Below are 20,991 nucleotides of genomic sequence, written 5' to 3'. Positions count from 1 at the left end.
ACTTTCATGCTTACTGAGACTCGGTGTCATAGCGGCACACTGCTTCCGGGTCGCGCATTCACTTCCTGTACTGTGCATCGCGTTCACACAACTTCCCGTGTTTTCCCCGCCCATCGGCCGTCCTCTCGTCTGTGATTGGTTCCAGGCTGACGCGCCCCCCAGCCTGTGGCAGTCATCGCTCATCGCGGCTCAGTCATAGGCTACACTCAGAGCTGGCAGTCTTCTTTATGGCAGCTCGCAGAGCTGGATGTATCATTGTGGGACCTCGTGTGGATTACGCCGGAGCTGCAGGTTGTTGGGGATTAATAAAGTGGTGAAGGAGGGTGCGTTTTGTACTTTATTCCAAATAAAGGATTTTTCTCTGTTTGTGTTTATTTACTTTCATTTACAGGTTTTTGATGCAGGTATCTCATAGATGCCTGTGCCATCACAACCTAGGGCTTAGTAGCACCTGTGCGCTGCTATTAACCCCTTATTACCCCGATTGGCACCGCATCAAGCCAACGGAAAGAGCAAGTAAAGCACCGGGATTATCACATCTAATAGATGCGGCAATACCGGGCAGCTGCGGACTGGAATCCCAGCCCCCAGCCAGCATTATCATGGCTGGGGATGAAAATTGGAGGGGACTGCACGTCGCTTTTTTTTCCTGAATGATTAGAGAGAAGCCTATTTCTCTGATAGGATAGACTCCAACATTTCGTATTTTCACATGTACTATTGAATTGTGAAATAAAAATTAAAACAACAGTTACTCTATAAGTGTGGATATTTACCGTATATGACAAACAAAACTAAAAGTATAGACTTTGTATGGTCTTTTCCATCGTTTACTAGTTAAACCACGTGGGATATTTTGGAACCATGCACTGTAATGCAATGATTTGGCAGCTGTGAAAGTCAAACTTGGAAATAACTAGCTTATTAAATAATTATATAGGGAAGAGCCTACATGTGGTATTCATAAAAGAGCACTTTTCATGTATCCTCCTGCCAAGTGGGTAGCCTTACGAATTTCCATTGGAGTGAAGTAGGCAGTCTCATTTTTTTTTTTTGTTAGCCCTTTTTCCTTGTTCTTTAAAGTCTAGCCCAATATCAGCTAACCAAGGTAAGGCAAATCTACAATCCTAGATTAAATTGTAAGATGGCTACATTCTGTTTCCTTGAAGGTAATGGGGTCGGCCAGAAAAAAAAAAATCGCACTGTCAACTTATTAAAGACTTTTTCACCTTCCTGACCTGGCCAAATTATTCAAATCTGACATTTGTGACTTTGTGATCTCAAATTTGACGAAAAATTAGAAAAATCCACATTTTTCGAACTGTGAATTTTTATACCTCTATAACAAATGGTCTCATATTGTGCAAAATAGTTAATAACAATTACCATTTGTCTGTTTTATATCAGTATCATCCTTTTAATCTACTTTTTCTTTTTTAAGGGGTGCTTCACACACAGCGAGCTCGCTGTCGAGATCGCTGCTGAGTCACGCTTTTTGTGACGCAGCAGTGACCTCATTAGCGATCTCGCTGTGTGTGACACTGAGCAGCGATCTGGCCCCTGCTGCGAGATCGCTGCTCGTTACACACAGCCCTGGTTCGTTTTCTTCAAAGGCGCTCTCCCACTGTGACACACAGATCGCTGTGGGTGACAGCGAGAGAGCGACAAATGAAGCGAGCAGGGAGCAGGAGCCGGCGTGTGACAGCTGAGGTAAGCTTGTAACCAAGATAAACATCGGGTAACCAAGGTGGTTACCCGATATTTACCTTAGTTACCAGCCTCTGCAGCTCTCACGCTGCCTGTGCACATGTCTCTGTCACTGTCACTCTGTCACTGTCTCTGCACATGTAGCTGCTGTACACATCGGGTTAATTAACCCGATGTGTACAGCAGCTAGGAGAGCAAGGAGCCAGCGCTAAGCAGTGTGCGCGGCTCCCTGCCCTCTGCACATGTAGCTGCATTACACATCGGGTTAATTAACCCGATGTGTACTGTAGCTAGGAGAGCAAGGAGCCAGCGCTCAGTGAGCGCGGCTCCCTGCTCCCTGCACACACAGCTAAGCGGTGTGCGCTGGTAACTAATGTAAACATCGGGTAACCATACCCGATGTTTACCTTAGTTACCAGTCTCCGCAGCTTCCAGACGGCGGCTCCGTGCAAGCGCAGCGTCGCTTGCACGTCGCTGCTGGCTGGGGGCTGTTCACTGGTCGCTGGTGAGATCTGCCTGTTTGACAGCTCACCAGCGACCATGTAGCGATGCAGCAGCGATCCTGACCAGGTCAGATCGCTGGTCGGATCGCTGCTGCATCGCTAAGTGTGAAGGTACCCTAAGTGTTAGAAGGTGTGAGACTGTGACCGGGGTTATCTATGATGGCCGGTATGTCTCGCCCCGGTTGTGCTCACTCCATGATAGAAAGTAACTCCACTCCAGGGTTAATGCTGTTTCCCTACAGGCTTAAGGAAGGGTTAAAAGGAAACCGGAACGAGGGCAGGTGTGCCGGGTGTGGGGAAGTGAACAGAACTCCCTGAGCTCTCTGCTGGAGAGGCACATGTATATTGTTGTGGACTTTCGTTTGGATTAAAACCGTGTGCTGTGAACCTTAATGCCTGGATCCCGTGTCTTCTGCTGCGCAGCCGACCGTGCTACCTCACATATGGTGGAGAATCGGCGGGCATGACAGCCGGTGAGGTGTAGCATCCATCCCTGGTGACCCAGTAGCACATGTCCTGGATTCGAGCGGCTATACTACAGCCCAAACCCGGCGACGCCATGGAGGACATACTAAGGCAGCAGCAACAGACTAATGCACAGCTACAAGAGGCTAATGCACAGCAGCAACAGACCAATGCACACCTGCTCCGGGCGTTGGAACGTCAGCAGCAATCCTTGCAAATGCAGGAAAAAAGGCACCAAGAACAGATGGTTCTCCTGGCCAAGTCGATCCGTGCCGGACCGGCAGCAACAACCCCGGGACCGGGTGACGACGGCAGCGTCCGGAAAGCGATGAGACAAGCGTTGCAAAAGATGACCCCGGGGGATGATGTGGAAGCGTTCCTGGCGGTGTTTGAGCGGGTGGCCGAGCGGGAAAAGCTGCCGACCCCCCAGTGGGCTGAGGTATTGTCGCCCTATCTGACGGGGGAACCCCAAAAAGCACACCTGGACCTCTGTACCGAGGACGCCATTGACTATGTGACCCTGAAAGCCGAAATACTGGCTCGGTTGGGGGTGAATACCTATGTGCGGGCTCAGCGGGTAAATCAGTGGTTCTATGAGGAAGCCAAACCCGTACGCTCCCAGGCCTATGACTTGTTGCATCTTGTAAAAAAGTGGTTGCAGCCTGACACTCTGAGCCCGGCGCAAATGGTGGAAAGGGTAGTAGTGGATCGTTTTGTGCGCACTTTACCCGTCACCGTTCAACGGTGGGTAGGACAGGGTGACCTGAGTACCCTGGACCAATTAGTGTCCCTGGTAGAGCGGCATGTGGCTACGCAGGACTTGATACGGGACACTGAGACTTTGCGTACCGCCCGTCGGTCCGGCCCCTCCAAGCCTAGGGCCAAGGACCCACCGCTGACAACGGTGCAGGAGTCCCCTACCGTCCCGACTGAGGCCGCGGCCGCCATTCCTGAGGTCCGGAAGGTTCTGTACCCTAAACGACAACCCGTCAAGGGGGTTTCCGTCCCCATTAGATGTTGGCGGTGCCAGCGGGTGGGACATATGGAAGCCCAGTGTCCACTCACCATGGAGCCCATGGATTGTGGGGTTACTCGGCGGGGTTCAATGTATGCTCAGGTGGTGTGTACCGCTGACCTGGTCTCCCCAGAGACGGAGCCCCACTTGTGCCAAATACAGGTGAATGGATGTCCGGTTACAGGATTGTTGGATTCCGGAAGCTTAGTGACCCTTGTGCGATCCACCTTGAGGGCTAAAGTAAAGGCCACAGGACGTACCGTGGGGGTGGTTTGCATACATGGGGACCGCCGAGACTATCCCACGGGGATTGTCACCATCACAGCACCTTGCGGTCAGGTGCAACATGAGGTGGGACTTCTTAACACTCTTCCTTATGACGTGATCCTAGGAAGGGATCTGCCCTATTTTTGGACTTTATGGAGGGGACCCCCTAAGACCCCTCAGATATTGGTCAGTCCGGGACCTGAGCCCTACAATCCTGAATCTGGGACGCCTGCCGTAGGGGTTACCATGATAGGGACAGAGTGTGAACCCGATAGGTCACCCCTAGAGGTATTGGCAGGAGAGGCTGAGATGGTCGAGCCCATCCCGGAGTTGGAGGCGTCCCCGGATACGTTTGGGACAGCCCAACTCCAGGACCCTACGTTAATACATGCCCGGAGTCGGGTGACAGTAGTTGACGGGGTGGCACAGCTGCCCGGTGCCCAGGTAAGGTACCCCCATTTCGCTCTTAAGCAAGATTTACTCTACCGGGTAGATGAAATACGGGGCGTGGGGGTAGAACAGTTGGTGGTGCCCCAGCCGCATCGCCGGCGGGTCCTCGACTTGGCTCATAAACACCTGATGAGTGGCCACCTAGGGGTCAAGAAAACGCAGGAGCGAATATTGCAAAGGTTCTATTGGCCCGGGGTCTTTGGGGAGGTAAAACGGTTCTGCGAAACCTGCCCGGAGTGTCAGCTTACCGCACCCCTGACCCGTTTTCGCAGTCCGTTGGTACCGTTACCCATTATAGAAGTCCCTTTTGAACGGATAGGGATGGATCTGGTGGGGCCCCTCGTAAAGTCCGCTCGAGGGCACCAACACATCCTAGTGATCGTTGACTATGCCACCCGGTATCCCGAGGCGATACCTCTCAGACATACTGCAGCAAAGCTTATAGCTCGGGAGTTGTTTGCTGTGTTCTGCCGGGTGGGGTTGCCCAAGGAGATCCTTACGGATCAGGGGACCCCGTTCATGTCTAAAGTGACCAAAGAGCTATGCCGGCTACTCCAGATCAAGCAGTTGCGTACGTCTGTGTATCATCCTCAAACGGACGGTTTAGTCAAGCGTTTCAATAAAACCCTGAAAACCATGCTCAAAAGGGTGATTTCAAAAGACGGGAAAGACTGGGATATGATGCTTCCCTATTTGATGTTTGCCATCCGTGAGGTGCCACAGGCATCCACGGGGTTTTCGCCTTTTGAATTGTTATACGGGCGACATCCCCGGGGATTGTTGGACCTGGCAAAGGAAACATGGGAGCAAGAGCCCACCCCCCATAAAAGTGTGATTGAACACATTTTGGGTATGCAGAACCGCATAAGCGCGGTCATGCCAATTGTGAAGGAACATTTACAGGAGGCTCAAGCCGCGCAAAGCGGCCGCTACAATAGACAAGCCACCGTGCGGACCTTTAAACCCGGGGATCGGGTGTTGGTATTAATCCCCACGGCGGAGAGTAAATTCCTGGCTCAGTGGCAAGGCCCCTACGAGATAAAGGAAAGAGTCGGGGTGGTCAACTATAAGGTATTGCAGCCCGGTAGGCGGAAACCTGAACAAATATACCATGTCAACCTATTAAAACCTTGGCAGGAACGGGAAAGCCTGATGGCTGTTTTTTCCCCACCTCCCTCCTCTTCGGGTCGTTCACATCCGGCTCCAGCGACCTCCGGAGAGGACGAACCGGAAGTAAGGATTGGAGAAGCCCTCACCAAGACTCAGAGGCGAGAGGCCAGACGGTTGGTTCAGCAGAACCCCGATGTCTTCTCCGAGCTGCCCGGTAGGACCAGTCTGATACGACATGATATTGTCACCGAGCCCCACTTGAAGGTATGCCTGAAGTCATACCGGGTACCGGAGGCTCGACGACAAGCCATATCGGAGGAAGTAAAGACAATGTTACGCCTGGGGGTCATCGAAAAATCCCGGAGTGAATGGGCTAGTCCGATTGTCCTAATACCAAAACCCGATGGCTCCTTAAGGTTCTGCAATGACTTTAGGAAATTGAACGAAATATCCAAGTTCGATCTCTACCCCATGCCCCGGGTGGATGAGCTGATTGATAGGCTGGGACAGGCGCGATATTTTACCACGCGCGACCTGACCAAGGGGTACTGGCAGGTGCCACTGACGGAGTCCGCCAAGGAGAAAACCGCTTTTGTTACGCCGGAGGGTCTCTTCCACTATGTTGTCTTGCCTTTTGGGTTACATGGCGCTCCGGCCACGTTCCAGAGGTTGATGGACTTAGTGCTGGAACCCCACCAGGCGTATGCATCAGCGTACCTTGATGACATCATTATTTACAGCTCCGAATGGCAGACCCACTTGGAACAGGTACAAGCGGTGGTGGACGCGCTTCGAACAGCCGGATTGACAGCCAATCCCAAGAAATGTGCGTTGGGACTCACGGAAGCCCGCTACTTGGGCTACGTGATAGGCCAAGGAGTGATTAAGCCTCAAATTAACAAGGTTGAGGCGATCCAGAAGTGGCCTAGACCCCTGACCACGAAGCAGGTTAGGGCCTTCCTGGGTATCGTGGGGTACTACAGGAGGTTTGTAAAGGATTTTGCGGAACTATCAGCCCCCTTGACGGACCTTCTCAAAGGCAAGAAGTCCGTCATGGTGCGCTGGACTCCGCAGGCCGAGGAGTCCTTCCGGGCCCTGAAGGGGGTCCTGTGCGGACAGCCCGTTCTTGTACACCCTGATTTCCGGAAGGAGTTCATAGTACAGACTGACGCCTCAGAGGTCGGCCTGGGGGCAGTGTTGTCTCAGGTGGTTCAGGGGGTGGAACACCCCGTCACCTTCTTAAGTAGGAAGCTCACCCCTCCCGAGCGGAATTATAGCGTAGTGGAGAAGGAGTGCCTGGCGATCAAGTGGGCCTTGGAGTCCCTACGCTATTACCTGCTGGGACGGCAGTTTCGCTTGGTGACGTATCACTCTCCACTAGTCTGGATGAGGTCCGCCAAGGAACGGAATGCCCGGGTTACCCGGTGGTTCCTTTCTCTGCAGAACTTCCGGTTTACGGTTGAACACCGGGCCGGTAGGTTGCAGGGCAACGCCGATGCCTTGTCCCGCGGCCCGTGTTTGATGGCAGGAGTTCAACCCCGCTCGCTTGAACTGAGGGGGGGGGTATGTGAGACTGTGACCGGGGTTATCTATGACGGCCGTTATGTCTCGCCCCGGTTGTGCTCAGTCCATGATAGAAAGTAACTCCACTCCAGGGTTAATGCTGTTTCCCTACAGGCTTAAGAAAGGGTTAAAAGGAAACAGGAACGAGGGCAGGTGTGCTGGGTGTGGGGAAGTGAACAGAACTCCCTGAGCTCTCTGCTGGAGAGGCACATGTATATTGTTGTGGACTTTCGTTTGGATTAAAACCGTGTGCTGTGAACCTTAATGCCTGGATCCCGTGTCTTCTGCTGCGCAGCCGACCGTGCTACCTCACAAAGGGTTAAACATTTTTCAGAAATTTTTCATCTTTTCAATGAAATTTACAAAACCTGTATTTTTCGGGACCTGTTCACACTTGAAGTGAATTTGAGAGGCCTACATGTAAAAAAAAAACAACAAACAAACAAGACCTTATTTTAAAATCTGCATCCCTTCTCGTATTCAAAAACACATTCAAAAAGGTTAACCCTGTAAGTACTTCACAGGAATAAATGCAAACTTGAAGGGAAAAAAATGAAATAAAATGTTAAGCAACATTATTTCATTTTCACAAGTATAAAAGGAGAAAGTAGAGACCAAAATTTGTTATACAATTTCTCCTGAGTACACCAACATCGCACATGTGGCCGGAAACTACTGTTTGGGTGCATGGAAGGAAAGGAGTGCTATCTGATTTTGGAAGAGAAAATTTGACTGGCGTAAATTGCAGATTTAATTTTATATTTTCAGAGCACCCAATCTGTTGAATACAGCAGAAAACCCCCACAAGTGACCTTATTTTAGATACTACACCCCTTAAGAATTTCATAGATGTACAGTATGTGATTGCCATCTTGAAACTATAGGTGCTTTACAGGATGTTATGATGTTGGGCTATGAAAATTAAATGTGCCATTTTTTTTATTTGGGATATCAAGAGAAATTGCGTAATAGATTGTGGAGTACTTTTTTTGCTGATTACACCAATAGCCCCCATTGGTTCGAAAACTACTATTTGGACACACCACAGGACTCGGAATGGAAGGAGCGCTATTTGACTTTTAAGGCGGGTGTGAGCTAGTGATTGTAATAGCAAGTGTATTTGTTAGATATACCGTATTTTTCGCATTATAAGATGCACCGGATTATAAGACGCACCCCAAATTTAGACATAAAAAGTAAAAAAAAAAAATGGGGTCCGTCTTATACTCCGGTGTTTTCTTACCGGAGGGGGGGCAGCTGTGGTGGTGAAGCGCGGTCACAGAAGGCAGAGGTTGTTCTGGCAGGTGCGGCGGGTCAGTGGCAGCGGGGTCTGTGGTGGCAGATGCGGTGGCGTCCGTGGTGGCAGGTGCGGTGGCGTCCGTGGTGGCGGCAGCGGGTGAGTCGTGCAGCAGGCTGGTGCAGTGCGTGTCCCAGTGTCCGCGGTCCCGGTTCAAATGATGCCGCCTGGAGCAGCGCATGCGCAGATGGAGCGCTCATCCAAGGACTCCATCTGTGCACGCGCTGACTCCCGGAGCGGCGCGTGCGCAGATTGAGCTCTCATCCAAGAGCTCCATTTGCGCATGCGCCCGCTCCTGGCGCCATCATTTGAAACTGGGACCGCGGACAAACTGGGTAACCTGCTGCACAGCCGCCTGCCCCGCACGCCCCTGCGTGCAAGCGGCCGGGTACCTGTGCTTGCGTGCGTGCGGGTGGCAGCCGGGTGCCTGTGTGCGGGAGGCAACTGGGTGCCTGTGTGAGGGCGGCAGCCGGCTGCCTGTCTGTGCCGGCTGCCTCCTGCACACAGGCACCCGGCTGCCGCCCGCACGCAGCCACAGGTACCCAGCTGCCGCCCGCACGCAGCCACAGGTACCCAGCTGCCACCCGCACGCAAGCACAGGTACCCAGCCGCTTGCACGCAGCCACAGGCACCTGGCCGCCCGATCACCGCACTGACAGGACCCCCAGGTAAAGCTATATTCGGATTTGCCAAGCATGTCTTCACACCTAAACACTATTGAGCATCTTTAGGGTATTCTCAAATGGAAGCCAGAAAAGTGCAAGGTCTCTAACATAAACCATCACTGTGCTGATGTCATGGAGATGTGGAAGAGTATTCCAGTGGCTCCTATGAAGCTCTAGTGAACTCTGTGCCCAAGAGAGTTAAGGCACTGCTTGAAAATAATGGTGGCCATACAAAGTATTGACACTTTAGGCACAATCTGGCCATTTTCACGTAGGGGTGTACTCACTTTTGTTGTCAGTGGTTTTGATGTTAATGGCTGTGTGTTCAGTTATTTAGAGGACACGCCAAATTTACACTCTTAGGCTATGTGCGCACGTTGCGTAACTGCATGCGTCCTGCGTCCCCAGCATAATCTATGAAGATTATGCAGGAGACGTGCGCACGTGGCGTATTAGAGCGCAGCGCTTCGGCTGCTGCCCGAAGCGCATGTTCTAAGAAGTGACATGTCACTTCTTTCCTGCGCTTTGCCTGCAGCCCCTGCTCTGTCTATGGGAGGGGCTGCACTCAGAGCGCATGAAATCGGCTTTTTTTTTTTTTTTTTTTAATTACGGACGCTTTCTGCAGCGATTTGAAGTGCACGTGTGCTGTTCAAATCGCTGCAGAAATGTTTGCAGGGCAGAACGCTACCTGCGCATATAGTCTTATACAAGCTGATTACTTTACATTGTATGGAAGAGTCATATCTTCAGTGTTGTCCCATAAAAAGATAAAATAAAATATTTAGAAAAATGTGAGGGGTGTACTCACCTTTATCATGTACTCCTGATATGCCTTATCCAATAAGTTTATTCAGCTTGGAAAAAAATAAAAATTATATAGTGAAAATACTTGCCTAATTGTGCACACAATGTACTGTTGTACAGTCAAAGTCTTAGCAGCCTTGCAATTGTTCCTGAAAATGAAGTACCGGTATTTCTCTAAGAAAATTACTATTGAATTGCACATTTTGTTATACACGTGGTTATTTCACACAAAGCCCCACAAATAGTCCAGACAAAATTGTTGGCACCCTCAACTTAATATATGGTTGCACACCCTTTTGGAATTCTTAACTGCAATCAATCCCTTCCTATAACTGTCAACACGCTTCTTACTGGACCCTCTCAACTGGAATTTTGGCCCACTCTTCTTTTGCTCCAGGTCTCTCATATTTGATGGGTGCCTTCTCCGAACAGCAATGTTAAGATCTTTCCACATGTGTTCAATGGGATTTAGATCTGGACTTATTGCTGCCACTTCAGAACTCTCCATGACTTTGTTTCCATCTATTTCCAGGTGTTTCTTCAAGTATGGTTTAGGTCATTGTCATGCTGGAAGACCCATGACCTAAGATGCAAATCCAGTTTTCTGACAGTGGACACTACATTATGACCCAAAAATCTTTGGTAATCTTCAGATAACATGATGCCTCACAGACAATCAAGGCATCCAGTGCCAGAGGCAGCAAAACAACCCAAATACATCTTTGAAACTCCACTATATTTGACTGCAAGTACTGTGTTCTTTGCTTTATAGGCCTCACTTCATTTTTGATAAACAGTACAATGCTGTGCTTTACTAAAAAGCTTTGTCTTGGTCTCATCTGTCCACAAGATGCTTTCCCAGAAGGAGTTTGGCTTACCCACATACATTTTGGCAGTCTAGCTTTATGCCTCTGTGTCAGCACTGTGGGTCTCCTACCATAGCATTTCATTTAATTCAAAAGTCAACACACAGTTCACACTGACACTGATGCACCCTGAGCCTGCAGGACAGCTTGAATTTCTTTGGACCTTGATAGTGGTTACTTATCCACCATCCGAACTATCCTGAGTTGCATCTTTTCAGCAGTTTTTGTCTGCATTGGCTACAGTGCTATAGGTTATAAACTTCTTGATTTATGTTTCGCAACCTGGACAAATGAACATCAAGATCACTGGAGATGGACTTGTATTCTTGAGATGGTTGATATTTTTCAAAAACGGTGGTTCTAAAGTCCTCAGAGACTTCTCAGGTTTTTTTTGTCCTCCATGCTTAGTGTGACACAAACATACCCGCACTGCAATGATTATGGTTTTCCTGAGTAGCTTAGAGAATTGTTTGATTTAATAAATGATGCAATGAAAAAATCCTAGTTGTAATCTTCTGGGTCAAGTGGGGGAGTTAATTTTTTATTTTTTTAACATAATACAGGAGCATCAGTTCCAAATAAATGTAGCTATGGAAAAAATTCTTAGAAGCTACATAATCAGTCTGACATTTATATTGTATTTTTTGTATTGTATTTTTACACGTAACGTATATTACGAAAACCTAATATTTTCAAATGTTAAATTATTTTATTACATTTAGATTTTTTTTTTTTTATTTTGAGGATGAATGAACAAAATAGAAAGGGTTAAATTTTAAATCTGAATGTGGATGTGAGCATTTAATGTTGACTTTTCATTGTAGAATATTTTACAATGTCACAATCATGACGTTTACAGGATAATATGTTTTATACAATGTTTATAATTGAATTTTAGGCCAGACCTGAGATTATTCCGCCAGATGGCTCTGAAGGAGATGGAGAAGAGGAAGATAAAGAGGTGGACCTTTCTGTACCAGGGTCTTCATATATAAAACTCATGGCTCTTACTCCTTCTGCGGTGCTACCCGGTAAGAAAGATTTAAATTCCCACTTAAGATATTATACGTCTGTAGTGGGCAGGCCTCATGTCTGTAGTGGGCAGGCTTCACGTCTGTAGTGGGCAGGCTTCAAGTCTGTAGTGGGCAGGCCTCACATCTGTAGTGGGCAGGCCTCACGTCTGTAGTGGGCAGGCCTCACGTCTGTAGTGGGCAGGCCTCACGTCTGTAGTGGGCAGGCTTCACGTCTGTAGTGGGCAGGCATCACGTCTGTAGTATGCAGGCCTCACGTCTGTAGTGGGCAGGCCTCACGTCTGTAGTGGGCAGGCGTCACGTCTGTAGTGGGCAGGCGTCACGTCTGTAGTGGGCAAGCCTCACGTTTGTAGTGGGCAGGCCTCACATCTGTAGTGGGCAGGCCTCACATCTGTAGTGGGCAGGCCTCACGTCTGTAGTGGGCAGGCGTCACGTCTGTAGTGGGCAGGCGTCACGTCTGTAGTGGGCAGGCGTCACGTCTGTAGTGGGCAGGCGTCACGTCTGTAGTGGGCAGGCATCACGTCTGTAGTGGGCAGGCCTCACGTCTATAGTGGACGTAGGCCTTGTCTGTTAGCTGAAGAATAGCACCTGCTTAGTTAATCTTCTATGTCTTTTCTTTTCAGGCTTAGCTACTTGGGTTAAATGGAGCTTTAATGCTGCAGTTGCCTTGTGGGTGATGGCAGAAAAATTAAACATTTGTGTGCCCTCCACACATTACATTTGAATGATCTGAGCAGTGGGACACCTTTGTATCAAGTTACTTTGGAACTAGGATCACTTTAATAAAAAGTTTTCGTATTTTTTATTTTGGATTAGCCTTTGAAAGTTTGTAAAATTAAAAAAAGTGTTTTAAGGTGGGTCCACTCCAACAAGGCATTAGGGATATAGACCTAAAGCTTGTTGTACAGTTCAATACAATCTAGTGATGCACAGTTGTGTACAACTAAATAAGGGAAATCTATATTGCAGGTATGCATTTTATAGAGTTTAAGGGTATGTGCGCACGTGTGCGTATTACATACAGTTACGCTGCGTTCTGCACCGCAGCGTAACTGCATGCGTCCTGCGTCCCCTGCACAATCTATGGAGATTGTGCAGGAGCCGTGCGCACGTGGCATATTAGAACACAGCGATTCGGCTGCTTGCCGAATCGCTGCGTTCTAAGAAGTGACATGTCACTTCTTTTGTGCGGTTTGCATGCTGTCTATAGGGAGAGGCAGCATGCAGAGCGCACGAATCTGCCAAAACCATGCGCTTCAGAACGCAGCTTTTCAGCTGCGCTCTGAAGCGCACATTTTCGGTGCGGTGCAGAGCGCACACATGCGCACATAGCCTAAGTTCCCTATTGGAATGTAGAAGTACTTTAAATCCAGTTTAGAGTTGACATACTACTTTTAAGTGTGGACATTCTTCTAAGCAAATATCCATTAATCTGAGATCCTAAATGTTGTTATTCTTCATAATGGGGCCCACCAATTCCAAATTGATTTACCTTTCAGATGGCAGAGATCATTCCCTTATTGGGTTTATTAGGCAGCCCCTCAATCCACCCGCTTGGTTGAACTTGCGTCCAAGTCAGTCAGTGTCTTGTGCTCTTCCTGGTTGTTGTTTTGTTTCTCCTGATATATACCCAGCTAATCTTCACTTTTATCCTGAACTCCTCTCCCTCCTGACCCCAGCTTTGTATTCTGATCCAGTGCTGCCTTCCCCGAATGTGTGACTTCATCTCTGCCTCTGCGTTTTGTACTTTGTATTCCTACCTTGACCCATTGGCCAGCTGCTGCCTCAGGTTCAAGGACTGTCCTGGAGGGCTACCTGTGGCTCACGCCTATTCTCACCATCAGATACTCTACTGAAAACAGTAAGGCTATGTGCGCACGTGTGCGTAATTCATGCAGTTACGCTGCGCTTTGTAGCGCAGCGTAACTGCATGCAACCTGCGTCCCCTGCATAATCTATGGAGATTGTGCAGGGGCCGTGCGCACGTGGCGTCTTAGAGCGCAGCGCTTCGGCTGCTGCCCGAAGCGCTGTGTTCAAGAAGTGACATGTCACTTCTTCCGTGCGCTTTGCCGGCAGCTCCTGCTCTGTCTATGGCAGGAGCTGCAGGCAGAGCACATGGAATCGGCTTTTTTTTTTTTCTACGGACATTTTCTGCAGCGATTTGAAGCGCACGTGTGCTCTTCAGATCGCTGCAGAAATTTCTGCAGGGCTAGTACGCAACGTGTGCACATTCCTTTACAGTGCCTACAAGTAGTATTCAACCCCCTGCAGATTTAGCAGCTTTGATAAGATGCAAATAAGTTAGAGCCTGCAAACTTCAAACAAGAGCAGGATTTATTAACAGATGCATAAATCTTACAAACCAACAAGTTATGTTGCGCAGTTAAATTTTAATAAATTTTCAACATAAAAGTGTGGGTCAATTATTATTCAACCCCTAGGTTTAATATTTTGTGGAATAACCCTTGTTTGCAATTACAGCTAATAATCGTCTTTTATAAGACCTGATCAGGCCGGCACAGGTCTCTGGAGTTATCTTGGCCCACTCCTCCATGCAGATCTTCTCCAAGTTATCTAGGTTCTTTGGGTGTCTCATGTGGACTTTAATCTTGAGCTCCTTCCACAAGCTTTCAATTGGGTTAAGGTCAGGAGACTAACTAGGCCACTGCAACACCTTGATTTTTTCCCTCTTGAACCAGGCCTTGGTTTTCTTGGCTGTGTGCTTTGGGTCGTTGTCTTGTTGGAAGATGAAATGACGACCCATCTTAAAATCCTTGATGGAGGAGCGGAGGTTCTTGGCTAAAATCTCCAGGTAGGCCGTGCTATCCATCTTTCCTTGGATGCGGACCAGATGGCCAGGCCCCTTGGCTGAGAAACAGCCCCACAGCATGATGCTGCCACCACCATGCTTGACTGTAGGGATGGTATTCTTGGGGTCGTATGCAGTGCCATCCAGTCTCCAAACGTCACGTGTGTGGTTGGCACCAAAGATCTCGATCTTGGTCTCATCAGACCAGAGAACCTTGAACCAGTCTGTCTGAGTCCTCCAAGGGATCATGAGCAAACTGTAGACGAGCCTTAACATGACACTTTGAAGGTAAAGGTACCTTACGGGCTCGTCTGGAACGGAGATCATTGCGGTGGAGTACGTTACTTATGGTATTGACTGAAACCAATGTCCCCACTGCCATGAGATCTTCCCGGAGCTCCTTCCTTGTTGTCCTTGGGTTAGCCTTGACTCTTCGGACAAGCCTGGCCTCTGCACGGGTGGAAACTTTCAAAGGCTGTCCAGGCCGTGGAAGGCTAACAGTAGTTCCATAAGCCGTCCACTTCCGGATTATGCTCCCAACAGTGGAGACAGGTAGGCCCAACTTCTTGGAAAGGGTTTTGTACCCCTTGCCAGCCTTGTGACCCTCCACGATCTTGTCTCTGATGGCCTTGGAATGCTCCTTTTGTCTTTCCCATGTTGACCAAGTATGAGTGCTGTTCACAAGTTTGGGGAGGGTCTTAATTAGTCAGAAAAGGCTGGAAAAAGATAATTAATCCAAACATGTGAAGCTCATTGTTCTTTGTGCCTGAAATACTTCTTAATACTTTAGGGGAACCAAACAGAATTCTTGTGGTTTGAGGGGTTGAATAATAAATGACCCTCTGAATAAACTTTTCACAATTTAAAAAAAAAAAATAAAAAAAGAAATAACATTCTTTTTTGCTGCAGTGCATTTCACACTTCCAGGCTGATCTACAGTCCAAATGTCACAATGCCAAGTTAATTTTGAATGTGTAAACCTGCTAAATCTGCAGGGGGTTGAATACTACTTGTAGGCACTGTAATGTAGAAAACAGTGCTTATTTAATCACCTCACCTAATCTCCTTTCATGTAGTTTTCTGAGTCCAATTAAGACTGGGCGGTGCAAGGAAGGATGTCAGGCAATCCCAGAGACATGTTTGTGGAGAAAAAAATCCAGCATCTCATCCAGTTGAAGTATAAATAAAATCATAGCTGTGAGTAAGGACATGTAGTCAGAAACGTGTAAGTGTCTTCTACAAAAGTGTACCTTGTATCGTTTTATGCATTTCCCTTTTTTGAAATTTTTTTAAAGAATATGGAATAAAGTTAATTTTATTTATACTTCAACCGGACGAGATGCTGGATTTTTTCTCCACAAACATGTCTAGTGAAAACAGGTAGTTGGTTAGTTACGCCCCTCCAGTGTAAAGGCCGCTTTACACGCAACGACATCGCTAACGAGATATCGTTGGGGTCACGGAATTCGTGACACACATCCAGCCTCGTTAGCGACTTCGTTGCATGTGACACCTACAAGCGACCGCTAACTATCAGAAATACTCACCAAATCGTTGATCGTTGACACGCTGTTCATTTTCAAAATATTGTTGCTCATTTGTGACGCAGGTTGTTCTTCGTTCCTGAGGCAGCACACATCGCTACATGTGACACCCTGGGAATTACGAACAACACCGTACCTGCGTCCTCCAGCAGCGAGGTGGGAGTGACGTGAATGCGGCTGGTCTCCGCCCCTCCACTTCTATTGGTGGCCCGCTGATTGACGTCGCTGTGACACCGCACGAACCGCCCCCTTAAAAAAGAGGTTCGCTGCCCACAGCGACGTCGCTAGGAAGGTAAGTATGTGTGACGCGTCCTAGCAATATTGTTCGCCACGGGCAGCGATTTGCCCGTGACGCACAAATGACGGGGGCGGGTGTGATCGCTAGCGATGTCGCAGCGTGTAAAGTGGCCTTAAGCCCGACGAGTCAAGCAGTGGGTCCACACCCAGCGCCGTCACATATTGCTTCATATTGTTCTTTATTAGCACCTTTTACCTGGTAAGCGATATCTACATTTTCGATAAAATTTATTGAACCATAAATGTGGACATTCTGTGGTATAAATGACCAAAAAAAATCTATGATCATCCTTGCTTTTATAATCATTTATTTTTTTTTTATCTTGCTCATCTCCAATTCGGATACCCACCAGAAGTCGTAGCCATTTGTCTGTGTCCAGATCTAATTTTTCCATGTGTTTATAATTTAAATTTTGATGAAATTTGCATAAAAATCTGCAGCATTTCTGCAACAGCATATCTAAAGGGTAAAGCTTCTCCTTTATGAGCGTGACAAGCCTCTTTTGCACTGATGAAGGGCAAACACCTTGCATCATGTGTCTGCAAACTGAGTTGCTTGTTTGGCTTATTATTCTATGGCATGTGGCAAGGCTTGTTACAGTTTTTATATTGAGTTTTAGGATTGCTACATCCAATAGCTAACACTAGACGTCTAGTCCTATTTCTCTTTCAAGATGCTATTTGCATATTTAGTTTCCCAAAGGAGCATTGCTTGGCCCGTAAGTCTCCTTACACCAGTAATACACTCTCCAGAAGGAGAAACATTCCACCTTAGGATCCTTTTCAGCTGCCTCTAACCTTGCCATAGCTGATACCCTGCTTTGTACTGAAGAGGGACAAATTCCCTGAAACACTTGTCTACAGCTAGAACGTCTGACTTGCTTCTTATGGCAAGTAATTCGCAAGGCTCATTAAAGCGTTGATATTGGCTAGTAGGTTTGCTACATACAATAAATGGTTTCTAGAATTCAATTTGCCTTCCTCTCTGAAGTTCTTATTTGCCATAGAATAAGAAATTTGCAGATTTTAAAAATCTGCATCATCCTCTGTGTTATGGGAACTTAAGGCTGCTTTAGACGCTGCGATCTCGCTAGCGAGATCGCTAGCGTGCGTACCTGCCCCCATCGTTTGTGCGTCACGGGCATATCTCTGCCCGTGGCGCACAACATCGCGCGGACCCGTCACACATACTTACCTGCATAGCGACGTCGCTGTGACCGGCGAATCGCCTCCTTTCTAAGGGGGTGGTTCGTTCGGCGTCACAGCGACGTCACTAAGCAGCCGCCCAATCAAAGCGGAGGGGTGGAGATGAGCGGGACGAACATCCCGCCCACCTCCTTCCTTCCTCATTGTTGGCGGGACGCAGGTAAGGAGAGGTTCCTCGTTCCTGCGGTGTCACACATAGCGATGTGTGCTGGCGCAGGAACCACTAACAACATCGTACAAGCAGCAGCAATGATAATTGAGAATAGGGGGGCATATCACCGATTAGCAATTTTGAACGTTTTTGCAACGATTCAAAATCGCTAATAGGTGTCACTCGCATCGACATCGCTAACGTGGCCGGATGTGCGTCACAAATTCCGTGACCCCAACGAGAACGCTTTAGCGATGTAGTAGCGTGTGAAGCCACCTTAAGTAATGAATGCCACATATTAGGGGAACCCAAATCTGCAAAAATCAAAGACCCTGCCAATGTTGTATTAAATTTGCATATATATCAAAATAATATCAACCATTTTCTCCTTTTTAATGTCAATTTCGATTTAGACTATTTATTTATTGCCTGTTGTTTTTTTTTTTTTTGTAAGGCAACCACAGCAATGTTAGCAAGACTTGGCCAAACGTGTTACTTAAGCTGCTGAGCTTTTGAACCCTTTTGTACATTGCTATTGCCAAGACAGCCCAGTACGATACTACAATGTCTTTGTATATAAATAGTTCAGTTTCCTCAGATTTCACATTTTAGTCAACACAACCTTAATCTTTAAATGACTATTCAGCTACCGTAATGTTTAATGTAACCGTAAATTTGGTTGATATTTTCGGAAACAACATTTCATATGTGGCTACATTAAGCTGCATTTATTTAATTCTGGACTACTAAATAGCCGTCTTGTGTAGGGATTAAAAGGTCACACAGTTCAAGGGGTACAATTTTATACATCTGTACACTTACTCCTTAATTGATTTTCAATCTCGTTATTACTGTTGAAGCTTTGTTATAATAGTTACTAGAGCCTGTACCTTCAGTACTATGAAATATGCTTTTATGGTACCCAAGGTAATTTAATGCTTGTAATGTAAAGTGAATATGAGAAAAAACACTGCATTAGCGCTGTTCTCCTCCGTACTAATCAAATAAAATGTTCTCTACTTTCAGCATATGAAGAGTTCCTTTCCTCGATGGTGAAACAGGAAATGAGCAACATGCCACGTGGTATATATCATAATGCCCTCAGAGGTGGCATTATAAGATCGGATCAGGGGAAAACCGTGGCTGGAATCCCAGGTTTTATGCTAAAAATGTATGAGAAGAACAAACAGCCCGGCCTAAAACCAGGACTCGCAGGTGAACATGCTTCTTTTCACACAAATTACTTGTAAATGATGGATCGTAGTATAGTTTCATGCTCCCATTAAAGGATTTCTCTGCAAATAGAAAAAAAATAATAATAAAGAAAATGTCGTTATAAGTACATTCCAAAATAACTTTATATAGCATTTCACATTTAATTTCTCTAGGGAGGTAATCAATGTAATATATTACAATGGTCACCATCTTGTTACACCTGCAGAAACCTGTCGTAGAATGTTAATAGGATCGGTGTCTTCCCATAGGAAGCTCCAGTGCTGTGATCTGGATATAGCTTGAAAATAGATGTAGTGTAGGTTATTGCCAGGTTACAAAAGCAGCTCTGCATTCTAAAAGACTAGGTGGATAGCAGGGTGCACAGCCTCTTTTCACACCAGAACCCCCAGTATTGGATCAGAAAAACAGGATGGATAGCAGTGTAAGCAGTCTTTTCTTACCTTTGCACCGCTGTTCTCTCTAGTATTTGATTAGAAAAGAGTATACAACCATGTGAGCGATCTCTTCTTACCTCAGCACCCATGTTATCTCAAGTTTTAATTCAGAAAGATGGTGGACAGCAGTGTGAGCAGCCACTTCTCATCTCACCACTCCTGATATATCCAGCATTAGCTCAAAAAGTTAAAAGTACAGTAGTATGAGCAGTCTGAGGTATTGCAATACTGGTATCTCCAGATTTAAATGAGGAAAAACATAGTGGATAGACATGAACAGCTTCTTCTTACTTCAGCACCCTTTGTATCTCCAATTTTAAATCAGAACGACTGAGTGGATAGCAGTGTAATCACCCTCTTCATATCTTCGGACCCCTGGTATCTCCAGTATTAGAAGCCTTCTCTTACCTCAGCTCTCCTCTTATCTTCAGTATTGTTCAAGTAGGGTGGACAGCAGTGTGAGCAGCTTCTTCTTACCTCAGCACTCCTGATATCTCCAGTATTGGATCAGAAAGAGAGGGTGGACAGCAGTATTAGCAGCCTTTTTTTTTACCTCGGCACCCTTCGTATCTGCAGTATTGTTCAAATAGGGTGGACAGCAGTGTGAGCAGCCTATTCTTATCTCAGCACTCCTGATATCTCAAGTATTAGATCAGACAGACAGGGTGGACAGCAGCATGAGCTTCATTTGTTTTTATATCTGCACCCTTGTAATCTTCAATATTAGATCAGAAGGACAGGGTGGACAGCACTGTGAGCCTCGTTTTTTTTACTTTTGTACGACTGGTATCTACAGTATTACGGTAGAGTATCCACATCTTCCTACACATAAAGGTAAGGGTCTGTAGGATTGGTTTCTATTAGTGTAACTAGGTGGCGGCTTAGTTAAAATGAGTGTGATGTACTAATTCTAGGTATAAATAAAATCATAAATCACTTTAGTTATTTATCTGTCTATTTCCAGAGAACCCCTATTTAAATTCAAAAGTTTAAACACAAAGTTTTACCAGTTTTTAATATAAGGCTTCACTTACACACCCATTTTTGTTGCTCATGTGTAATTCATTTTTGAATTAACGCATGATCACATGATAATGTTAATCTTTTCACATGTGTATTTTTTTTTTTTTTTGCTTTTCGATTGGGCATGCCCCAAATAAAAGGACAAAAACAGATGAGTCACGTCTGTCTGTTCACCACTTAAAGGATTGTTCCCATCTCCAAGATCCGCTCCCAATATGTAGAAGGTGTAATAATAGTAATTTTAGCAAATACCTCCAATTAGAAATGTAGTATAGTTTTCCTGATATAGCCATGTCTCTTACCTCATGTGCAGGGCATTGCAGCTTAGGTATTCATGGTTATGTCCACTCATATAGTGACAGTTAGCTAGTTATTTGCTCGTGGTCGTGACCATGTATACATAAGTTGCAATGCCATGCGCATTAGGTAAAAGACATGGCTATATCGGGAAAACTATCCTACATTTCTAATTGGAGGTATTGGCTAATATTATTAATACACCTACTACATATTGGGATATCATCTTGGAGATGGGAATACCCCTTTAA

General features: G+C 46.6%; 1 protein-coding gene across 2 annotated transcripts in view; it reads left to right on the top strand.

The window, feature by feature from the left end:
• Positions 1 to 20,991, top strand: part of FOCAD (focadhesin) — a 334,145-nt gene that overhangs the window by 181,988 nt on the left and 131,166 nt on the right. For both annotated transcript variants that reach the window (XM_075316251.1, XM_075316242.1), the window contains exons 19-20: positions 11,611 to 11,743; positions 18,777 to 18,965. In XM_075316251.1, the coding sequence (XP_075172366.1) occupies positions 11,611 to 11,743; positions 18,777 to 18,965 (322 nt within the window). The remainder of the gene's footprint in view (positions 1 to 11,610; positions 11,744 to 18,776; positions 18,966 to 20,991) is intronic.

Source organism: Anomaloglossus baeobatrachus, chromosome 1, assembly GCF_048569485.1.
Source record: "Anomaloglossus baeobatrachus isolate aAnoBae1 chromosome 1, aAnoBae1.hap1, whole genome shotgun sequence".
NCBI lineage: Eukaryota > Metazoa > Chordata > Amphibia > Anura > Aromobatidae > Anomaloglossus > Anomaloglossus baeobatrachus.
Note: the sequence above shows the minus strand (reverse complement) of the source record. Positions and strands in the feature narration are given on the sequence as shown.